The sequence below is a fragment of the Tympanuchus pallidicinctus genome, unplaced genomic scaffold, assembly GCF_026119805.1.
Source record: "Tympanuchus pallidicinctus isolate F22 unplaced genomic scaffold, pur_lepc_1.0 scaffold8, whole genome shotgun sequence".
Taxonomy (NCBI): Eukaryota; Metazoa; Chordata; class Aves; order Galliformes; family Phasianidae; genus Tympanuchus; species Tympanuchus pallidicinctus.
The window spans coordinates 45,128,446-45,139,427 of record NW_026294802.1 but is presented as its reverse complement, the minus strand read 5'-3'; the positions used below and the strand labels follow the sequence as shown (position 1 = coordinate 45,139,427).

At 38.1% G+C, this 10,982-nt stretch overlaps 1 protein-coding gene across 1 annotated transcript; it reads left to right on the top strand.

Moving 5' to 3' along the window:
• The first annotated feature begins 40 nt into the window (after nucleotides 1-40).
• On the top strand, nucleotides 41-10,871 carry CRELD2 (cysteine rich with EGF like domains 2). Its single transcript, XM_052668821.1, has 10 exons — nucleotides 41-358; nucleotides 742-824; nucleotides 1,676-1,786; nucleotides 4,348-4,439; nucleotides 5,215-5,391; nucleotides 6,360-6,458; nucleotides 7,643-7,720; nucleotides 8,047-8,142; nucleotides 9,012-9,152; nucleotides 10,302-10,871. The coding sequence occupies exons 1-10, from the start codon at nucleotides 56-58 to the stop codon at nucleotides 10,358-10,360; spliced, it is 1,239 nt and encodes a 412-aa protein (XP_052524781.1). The 5' UTR covers nucleotides 41-55; the 3' UTR covers nucleotides 10,361-10,871.
• Nucleotides 10,872-10,982: the final 111 nt, after the last annotated feature.

Genomic DNA, 10,982 nt, shown 5'->3' with positions numbered 1-10,982 from the left:
TCTACCAATGGCCGCTGGGAGCCGGAGCGTGCGTGGGGCTGACGCGGAAATCTGAATGGGGCTCGCGGGCCGGTGTCTCTCTGGTTGCTACGGGGGCCGGGGCGGGGCGAGGCGACGCTGCGGGGCCGCGCTGCGGCGGGCTGGGAGCGCGGCCGGGCCGCCTCGCGCCTTATCCTCATCCTTTTGCGCTGTGCTCGCCATGGGGCCCGGCCTCGCGCCTCGCTCGCCATTGCCCGCGCTGTACGCCGCACTGCTCCTCCTGCTGCTGCTGCTGCCGCCTCCTCCTGCTATGGGCGCCGGCGAGCGGCGGCGTCTGGCGTGCACCACCTGCCGGGGCATCGTGGACAGGTTCAACCAGGTGGGCGGCGGGGCTGCGGGGTGCAGGCCGGACCGCCGCGGAGCTCCTCGTCAGCCCCCGCGGCGATTGCATTGCCGCGCGGCAGCGGCTCTTTCCGCGCTCAGGAGCCGTTGTAGGCGCCAGGTCGGGGCCTGGCCGGGCTCGGGCTCCGCTGCCGGAGCTCAGCCGGTGCTGTAATGCCGGTGTGTCCGTAGGATCTGATGGGTGGGTGGGAACCATCGCCTCTGCTCTTTCATTTGTTGTTGCTTGTCGTTTTTGTGCTTATCGATTTGATCAGCAGCTTTAGAGCTTTGCTGAAGTATCTGTGACATGTAAGCAGTTACTGCTGCCCTAAACTTTTGTTGGAAATGGAGGCTGCTGCTCATATTCTGTTAATTTGCCAGGGGTTAGCAGATACAGCAAAGAAGAATTTTGGTGGTGGAAACACTGCTTGGGAGGAGAAGACGCTGTCGAAGTACGAGTCCAGGTGAGTGCCTTGAAACTCTTCTGGTTGGGTTTTCTATCCCTGAGTGTGAGTGCTAATCTGATGCTTAAATATCAGAACGAAAGTCTCATGTGTCCAAATCATGAATCCATACTGGCTGAAATACAATAGGTTACAGCAGCATGTCTGCACTTCACCATAAAGACTGACATCCCTTATTTGTAAGTGACTGACAGTGCTTACTTTTATTTTTTTTGAAAAACAGAAAAGATAATACTGTTTTTGGTCATGGCATTGTTTTTTTTGTTTTGTTTTGTTTTTTTTTGTTTACCAAAACAATAGTTTTAAATAATGGTTAGTAGTTAATTGATTGTCCTAAATGGCGTGGACTTTATCTTGGTGTAGTGCCAGTCTTGTTTTACAGTTAGAGCAATAACTGCTCCCTAGAATTCACTGGTTGCTATTTCAGTACCAAGTGGCAAACTGGAAGAGTGACAGGTTACTGCACTGCTTTGTGTATGTGCTTGATCGCACAAACTGAATTTCAAACTGAGTTTTTAATCTTAATTGGAACACTGATGTGCAAGGATAGATTGTCTAAACTTTGTAAGCTTGTGTCAGATATTAGCAATATGTGAAAATTACTGTTGAATTTGGTAGAAAAATCTGGTAAACGTGCAGTCTGCAAACATAACAAATGCAATCTTCGTAGTCACAGTAAGTGAATTAGGTCTTTATTCTAATATTTACTGTGGCTTTGAGCTAGTTCAGAACACACCTTCAACTGATAAAATATTCTAGGTTGCAGTGTAGCTTCTGTGTTTTGAGTGGTGCTGAATTAAACTGAAATTAAACAGTAGATTAAACTTATGACTTTCCTTCTCTTCTTGTAGTGAAATTCGTCTTGTAGAGATCACTGAGAATCTCTGTGACAGTAGTAACTTTGAATGTAACAACATGGTAGAAGAGCATGAAGAACATATAGAGAAATGGTGGTTCAAACTGTAAGTATCTTTTTTTTGAGTACAGATCTTTGTGCTGATAAACGAGGACAAAATAGTAATGCTGTATTTTGTACCTAATTAGTAGGAGTTTGTTAGTTGTAGCACAGAGATGGAAAGTGTGTAAGTCCACTTGTTTCTCCTGACAGTAGTTAGCTATGGAAATTCCGAGAGCTATCATGAAGTGACACTGAACTATATGTTCCAAATAAAATTTATTCAGGGCTACTAATTGCAGCCACCTCTGAATGGAAGTAGGGTTTTGCTGTACAACAGCAAGGGGAGGAGAAAGCATCTAATTACAATTTGGATGAAAAGAAAATTTCATAGGATTTTTGTTTTTTTGCTTAACAATTCATATTCATTCCTCTATTCAGTGATTATTAGTTCATTAAGTTAGTGTTGTTTTTATTACCTTGAGTTCACAAGATGCTAGAACAAGATTTTTCCAGTCCCCAGGTTGTTTTTATCCTTCCATTTAGTATAGGAATACATATATGTCAGGAAGTGATACCAAATGAATTGTGGAAGGGATCACCCTGTGTGGATTAACCAGCTGGGCAATTCAGTTAGCTCATCTACTTCAATTTCCCATTTGCAGACAAACTGGGTCAGATCAAGTGAAATTCAATAGGGTGAACTACTGTTACACCACTTTATCACTGGATAAGAATTTCTGATAATCCTTTTTGTTCTCAATGATTCTTTTATTGCTTCATACTTGTACTGTGCAGGACTGAGTAGACTTTAAACATGCAAACTGGAGGAAAGCTTTTCAGGGTCTCTGCCTTGGAGTAGATACGATCAGATGTAATAGTTTATAAAAGCTGTATGTGCCTCAGGAGTAGCTGAAGGCTTATTTCCTGGCAGACTGCAGAATTTCTAGGCATTTTGTAGGGCTTTCATTAATTATGGTTTTTGAAACTTCTGTATCTGCATGATACTGAGACCTTTCAGTTTTCATTTATGGTGGGTTGAGAACTGACTAGGAGAGCTCAAATGGTTGTGATCAGCAGCACAGAGGCTTGTTGGAGGACTGTAACTGGTAGTGTTACACAGGGGTTGATACTGTGTCTGGTCTCTTTCAACATCTTCATCAGTGACCTGATGGGTGAAGGGATGGAGTGCACCCTCAGCAAATTTGCTGATGATCCCAAGCTGGGAGAAGTGACTGACACACCAGAGGGATGTGCTGCCATACAGTGAGACCTGAATGGACTGGAGAGTTGGGTGGAGAGAAACCTGATGAGTTTCAACAAGGGCAAGTGTAGAATTCTCCACATAGGAGGAATAACCATGTGCATCTGAAAGGTTAGGGGCTTATCTGCTGGAAAGGAGCTCTGAACAGAAGGACCCAGGTGTCCTGGTGGACAACAGGTTGACCATGAGCCTGTGTTGTGCCCTTGTGGCCAAGAAGGCCAATGATATCCTGGGGTGCATTCAAAAGAGTATAGCCAGTAGGTCAATGAAAGTGATCGTCCCCCTCTACTCTGCCCTGGTGAGGCCACATCTGGAGTACTGTGTCCAGTTTTGGGCTCCACAGTTCAGGAAAGACAGGGAACTACTGGAGAGAGGAGGGCCACAAAGATAATGAGGGGCCTGGAGAAGAGAAGACTGAGAGGGGATCTTATCAGTATGTATAAATATTGAAGGCCAGGTATCAGTGCATGGGGCCAAGTTCTTTTTTGGTGATACTCGGTGGCAGGACAAAGGACAGCGGGCACAGGAAGTTGAACATAAGAAAAAACTTCTGCCCAGGGAGGTTGAAGAGTCGTCTTCTGTAGGGATATTCAAGACCAGTCTGGATACTTTCCTTTGCAACCTAAACTGTAGAGATCGTACTTTAGCAGACGAGTTGGTCTAGGTGGTCTCCAGAGGTCACTTTTAAGCCCTGTAGTGTTGAGAGTCATAAGTGTAAGTGTAGCAACTGTTGTGCCTGCTTGTAAAATAATACTTAGTGTTTATATCGTTTATTGACGGTATATTCTACTGCTGAAGTAACACATAACTATTACTTCTTAATACAAAGAAAATCCTTCTGAAACATTCCTTGATTCATGGCAAAAAAGACAAGGAATTTTAATGTGCATCTTACCAAGAAGTCAGGTTCACAGTAATTTGAGCAAATGTTAATATCTGCTTGGGGTTCTCTTCTTGCTGAGGTAAATACAATAGCTGTCTTTAAGAGAAGTATTTCAATGTGACTGTCTGAATTTTATGTAAACTTTTCCTGAAAAAATAAGTAAGTGGAAGGGGATATCAAAACTACACTCAAGTCATTTTGTTGATCACTCTTATTCCACTTTTTTGTAAATAAAAACATTGTGTGGAATTAGCTAATAGTATTGCAGTTTAGAAAGTTATTTTTTTTTTTAGCAATGCCTGAAGTTGGAAGACTTCTAGGAATTGATTCCTGAAGTAAGGTAGTTGTCATTTCAGCAGAGAAGTCTATCTTGTGTCACGTGCAATAGATTGTGGTTGACAGTGTGGATGTTCATTTGTGTGAGTTAACTGTTAAAAATCTTTGTTCTTTTTATTGATAAATGATTGTCTTTCATATACAGAAAGAAGAAATATCCTGATTTGTTTAAGTGGTTTTGCATAGAGACATTAGAAGTTTGTTGCCCACCTGGAACTTATGGACCAGATTGCCTTGGTAATTTTTCTTTTGAAGCATATAGTCACAGATGTTTTCTTTTTCACTTGTTTCATTTCTCCATTTAATAATATGGACATATGAAGTATGACATTTGGCTGCTGAGTAGCAGCTGCTGAGTAGTAAGTCTGTTGTTTAGGTACCATTTCAGAAGGTTTGTAGAGAACTCGACTGAGTTCAGGACAAATCAGCCGAGACAGTACTGGGGATTAAATGAAAAAAAATCATAAATAAGGATAAGTTGAAAAGGGAGTGGCAGAAATAGGTGGGAACATGATTGGATCAAAGCGAGGTCTATGATACAAGAGAAAGAAAGTGTTTTGGCCACTGTATGGTTTATAAATCTGTAAAACTTTCCATGTTGTTGGAGGTCAGCTTTGGCCTCATCTTTGGCAATTGCTAATAAAGTAGTGCTAATTCCTGGTATTGATCTAAGAGATCATTTCTTCCAACTGCAGTCTGAACATTCTTAGATATCTGGAATAAATGAAGACACCAACTTTATCCTGCAAGCTAGAAAAATAGATAACATTCTAAGTCATGAAATGTATAGCTGAATTTCCCTGGAGACTGTTTTGAATTCCTCCATATACTCAGATATCTTAGTATTTTGGTTGCTCTTAAGGGAATAAGATTTGGAAATTGCATACTGTTATAGGTGTATATTTTTATGTTGTACTGTCTATGCAGAGGGAGGCACTGAGGGAGACTGTGGCTAAGATAGGAAGTTATTTCCTTCTACATCTGATTTCAAAAATATTTTGATCCTTTTGAGCTTGTCGTGGTGGATCAGAAAGACCTTGTCATGGAAATGGCCACTGTGATGGTGATGGTACCCGAGGTGGAGATGGCACATGCAGCTGCAACAAGGAATACACAGGAGAATTTTGTTTGGACTGTTCTAATGGTTACTACAGTAGCTTGAGAAATGACACACATTCAGTTTGTACAGGTAACAAAATCTTGGCCATCTGCAAAGATCTTTGTCTTCCATCTACTTTTTTTTTTTTTTTTTTTTTTTTGCAAGCAAGGTAGAAACAATTTAAACAGATAAGTGTAATGACTTAAAATAGTTGTAGGAAAATAGTTTTTGATTACTTAGCTTTAACCATGGAGGTCTTCCGTTGATTTTTACGGAATTCTGAAAACTTTGTAGGTCAATTTCATAGACTGATTTCAATTTTTCCCCTGTATGTTTTTTTTTGTTTGTTTGTTTTTGTTTGTTTTGGTTTTGGTTTGGAAAGCAGAATTCATTTCTATTGTGAGAGAAGAGAGAGGCAAGAGTCAGTTCTGTACTTTTTCTTTAATCCCTTAAGGTACTGTACAAAAATCTTCAACTGAAGTGGCAGTGGAATGAACTATTTTAAAGGCTGGTTTCACCTCCTGTCTCAAATACACATAGCTGGAGTAAACAGGCATGGAAATAGCATATCTGTACTACAGAATATGTTGATTCCAATTAAATATGTCTAAGTTCAATTATAAAACAGTCCATCAGGCTGTACAAATAATATGTTACTTTTTTTCAGCTATTTTTATGTTTTGAATAAGATTCTATATCAACTAAATCCCGATAGTGAGATTTAATATTTTTTTTCTATTATTTTTTCATCTGTCTAGTAATTCTTCCACTTAATTTGTTTTATATTACGATATAACTTACAGTCAGTCAGCTGGATTTATGGTGTATTGTTTTCTGAAGAGTGGCTTCCTGTACTTTTGGTAGGACAGAGCTGCACTTTTGTAAATGATATCTCCACAAAATAAAACTTTTAATCTTGTGAATACAAGGCTCAGCCTACTAAAATAGGATTTTTTTTCTAGTAAATCCTAAATAAGTTTTTCTTTGAAAATGTGTGAGCATTAACTCATGTTGGAAACTCTCAGCATAGCTCACATTGTGGTTTTCTGTCATCTCAGCCTGCCACACTGCTTGTAAAACTTGTACTGGTTCAAGTAACAAGGACTGCCAAGACTGTAAAGAAGGCTGGATCAAAAATGAAGAAGCAGCTTGTGTGGGTGAGTAATGCTTACTACACTTAAAGCAGGTTTTACAGCAACATTGGATGATAAAAATAGATTGCACTAAGTTTTATAGTATTTTTTGAGCGTGTTCTATGAAATCAATTGGTTTAGGTTCCTACAGTTGTAGTTTCTCATTTCCAAACTTGTTTCATGCGGGAGCAAAGTAGTATTACTTCCCCACTGGTCACTGGTTTCTAGCTCAGTATTTCTGTCTTGGGAGATATATATGGAACGCTTAAGGAAAAACTGCAGGACTACACTAATGTGAGAGTAACATATTCCACTCAAATTATGTAAAAGTCATGAGTATATGAAATATGCCATAGCAAACTGATCGAATCAAACTAGCAGAAGACATTTACAGTGGTGTCTGGAAGCAGTACCTTAGAAGTTATGTGAATATGGATTCTTTTGAAAACCGTTAATGGGAATTAAGATTTGAATTACTGCTGCTGCAACACCTGCCTCGACACAGGAAGAGGTTTTAAGGTGCTCTGGTATTGTCTTCTGTACAGCTGTTTTTTTCCACATTGCAGCTGATAAAGTACAAGCTAATTAATGAATTAGTAGGAATGATGTTGGCAGCAACTATGGCTGAAATAGCCTTTTTTAGTCCAAATTTTTTTGATAATGAATACTATTGTGCTCTTTCCTTGAATTTTCAAGGCCAAAATATTTTAACTTTCTGAGTGAAACTTGGCTATGGTTTGGACCATAACTTTGGGGTTTTTTTTTTTTTTTTTTTTTTTTCCAGTTTCCTTTTTGTGGAAAACTATGGGTTGTATGAACCTATTAGTTGTATGAAACTATTTAGTTGTATAAATTTGCTGTCTTTTTTTTTTTTTTTTTTGGTAAGTGCTTCTAAAAGTTCCATAGTAGAGGAATCAAAGTATTTCAGAAGAGTAGTCTTCTGTTTGTTTTGCCTGCATTTACGCTTTTTATGCAAATAGCATAACACTGACTTGAAAATGGCAAGGATGGCAGGTATCCTGGAAGCTTTATTTAACTCCATCTCTTGAATTTCTAATATGTCTGTTGTTGTCATCATATAACAGCTTCTGCAGATCACAGTTTTCATTTGTTAGTATAAGCTTATGCTGAAGAAAACAGTAACTAAATTATCTGTCTATTTAATCATGACTGCTATTTCGGGTAACTTGTTGCTTTTTATATTTCAGATTTAGATGAATGTGCCTCTTCTCCTTGCAAAGATGAGCAGTATTGTTTGAACACAGACGGATCTTTCTCATGCAAAGGTTTCTTTTTAATCTGCTTTTGTAGTATATTGTCTAGACTCTTAATGGAATGCTAGAGAAGGCATGTAGTATCATGTGGTACGATTCTCTCTGGGCTTAGGGAGGATGAGGCTTTAGACCTATCATGTGAGTAAGGTGAGGCATTTCTGGCTCTTTTTTGTCTGAGGAATCTGACTGATTTCAAGGGTGTTATTTTAAGACTGAGATAGTTGAGTTTTTGTATTTAAGTGTTTTATCTTAAGCGTGGATAAGCTGGCTGACTTTCAAAGAGAGTGCATTTTAAAACTAAAGTATATACATTTTTATGCTTAAACTATTTTCTTTAGCATGTGATGCCAGCTGTGTAGGTTGCACAGGAGAAGGTTCTGACAAGTGTAAGACCTGCGCATCAGGATACGCGAAGGAAGATGAGAAGTGTACAGGTTGGTGAATTTAACAGGGTATGACTGAGTGCCAGTCAGCTCACTGTTAGTCACATTAGGGAGCTGTCAAAGCGCTTTCGCTTCAGTCTGACTTAGTTTTCAAACCTATCAGAATAATCCCAGTTGCTATGATATTACATAATGTATAGTATCTGTAATATTTTTTTTATTTTGTTAAGCTAATATGCTTGATAAAGTTTAAAGCTGAAATACTCCAACAAAAAGATGAAATTCTTTTATAGCTGATTCCAGAAACAAATATGCAAATACTGTCAGTTATGTATCAGTGCACTAGAAGTGTGTGTTTGTAGTCATTTATTTAACAGAAAAGAGAGTATGCAGTACAGTCTGTCTTTTGGATGCATTAATGTCCAAATTCCAGTGATAATAATTTGCAGTGATTGTCACACTTGAAGTAAGAGCGAAATCAGAGCTTCTCAGTGTGGGAGAGAATAGGGTACACAATCTTAAATAGCTTTTATCTGTGACAATGAAGTGTTTACAAGATCCCTTCCTTTTTGTTGCACCTTGGTGGCATGGACAGAAAGTGACAGTGGGAAGTCTGCAGTAGGTTAAGATGAATGCTGTCTAATTAATTTCTTGATGCAGGACCTGCAGAACATAAAATGAGTTTGAATAAGTTTGAAACAATCTTAAATATGGCAAACTGTAACAGCTTATTTTAGCACAAGTCAAATCTGTTGCAGCAGCATTCTGCTCTTCAGTGTTTTTAGTAAGCAATTAATTGTTATGTTGGAGGTGGCCTGAGATGGAATTTTGAGCATAATTAAGTTATATAATAAAACCATAGCAATGGACTTTTTTTTTTTTTTTTTTTTTAAATTTATTTTCCTCTATCCTGTCTCTAGATATAGATGAATGTAACCTTTCAGAAAAGGTGTGCACAAAGGAGAATGAAGACTGTGTTAATACTCCAGGTAGTTACAAGTGTGTATGTTCAGAAGGGTTTGAAGATAAGGATGGAACATGTGTTCAAACTGTAAAAACAGGCAAGTAACTTTTTAATGACAGATTGTTAAATATATATATATTAAATATATGTTTTAAATATATAGATAGAGATGTGTTTCTGTCTAAGGATCTTGGCACTTGAAAATTATTATGTATAACTTATTATCTTTCTAAAGCTCTAGTCTGTCTCAGGTTGTTGCAGTTGGCCTTGTATTCTGCCATGCATGTTGTCTTGCTCAAAAAGGAGTGTTTTCTAAGTGTCAAGTTTCTGTGTTGTATTTTGTGTTTAAACCAAGGTTATGTTTGTAAGTCACTAGGTTTCATTAATGTGAACTAGCAGATCACTGCTATCTCAGAAGGAACATTGGTTCCTCATTGCTTTTTTCTTCGTTGTTAATTATGACTTGGAGGTTTGTCTGATTGTATGGAGAACACACAAGAACCAGAACTGGTGAATCTTGCATCAATGAAGTTGTAAAGATCTGTGCAGTACTATTCAGTATTGCTCATTAGGGTCTTTCAGTTAACTACACTCAGCACTTAGTGTTCTTATTAGTCCTTTTTTAAAAACAAACAAAAAAAAACACAAATGCATGGTCACTGATCTCCTGAGTATTTGCACGCACAAAAGCTGCTTAGCTATGATTTTAACGTGGCCTGACGCTTGTATGAATGTAAAAGCAAAATGAACAGTTTACAGAGTGACCTAACATTTTCTTTAAGTGGTTCTATTATCAACACGATAAAACAGCTCTGCTTTTTGAGGGCTGCTTTAACATCTGAACTGGGCAGTCTGCAGTATAGAACGTAGTTCTGAGTAATTCTTGCTTTTTAGGTTCAAATATCTGAATGTCGTATGGGAGGTCACGTGGAAAGGAGAAAATTCCTTGTGAATAGCTGAAAACAAAAGCTTGAAATGGAAATAGTTGTGCTGCTTTATCTTTCACTACCACTGTGAAACCAGTATATTTGAATCTCTTGTTTGTATCTGGTACAAATTTCATGAGCTTGGACTTGCTGGTGCAAGTAGCCCTTCTATATGACTTTGTACCTTGTTTGGTCTTGTAAAGTACGTTTATTTGGAGTTTCCCTTTTAAAGATTTATCATTTAAAAAGCTATGATGTAGTTAATAATACATTAATAATACATATTGATTTTTGTGTTCTAATGATACTTAATTTCACAGGAGAGGAAGTGGAGACTGAAACAACTGAGCCGTCACATACAGAACATGAGGACTTATGATCTGCATTCAGAACCAAAAGACATTCCTATTCTCAAGTTCTAAATTATTGGACTAAGCCTGTGCTAGCTGACATACTGTGGGAATGGTATTAAACATGCAGGCTAACATTAAGATTTTTTTTTTAAATGGTGATAAACTGCTCTTTAAGCTGCATTTCTTTATTCTTAAATGCCACTTTTTATATAGTTCTTTAAGAACAACTGTCTAGATGGGTAAGTATAAAATTTGAATTAACATAAATTGCACCCAACGATAGTAAGATTGAAGATTTCTCATTCTACTGCCTATTGGTAATTATCATCTTCTTTTGGAAGGACTTAGTTGCACTTCATAATTCAAGAAAAAAATCTAAACTGAGTCTTCTTTTTTGACATGAGAAATATTTCTGTAACTGAAATACAGCATTTAGAAATTGTGAAAGGGAAGATCTCTTTAAGGTGGGGGAAAACATTGTTCCCTTGAAATAGAATGCCTACTACTGCATTCAATAAAAAAATTATTTTGTTGGAATGTGCCTTAAAATTTTTAAAAAGTCACTACCTTGCTGTGTGATTATGTCTACTTTTCATTTGGACAGTGGAAAAGGTTAAAAAAAAAAAAAAATACAGAACCTAATAAGCA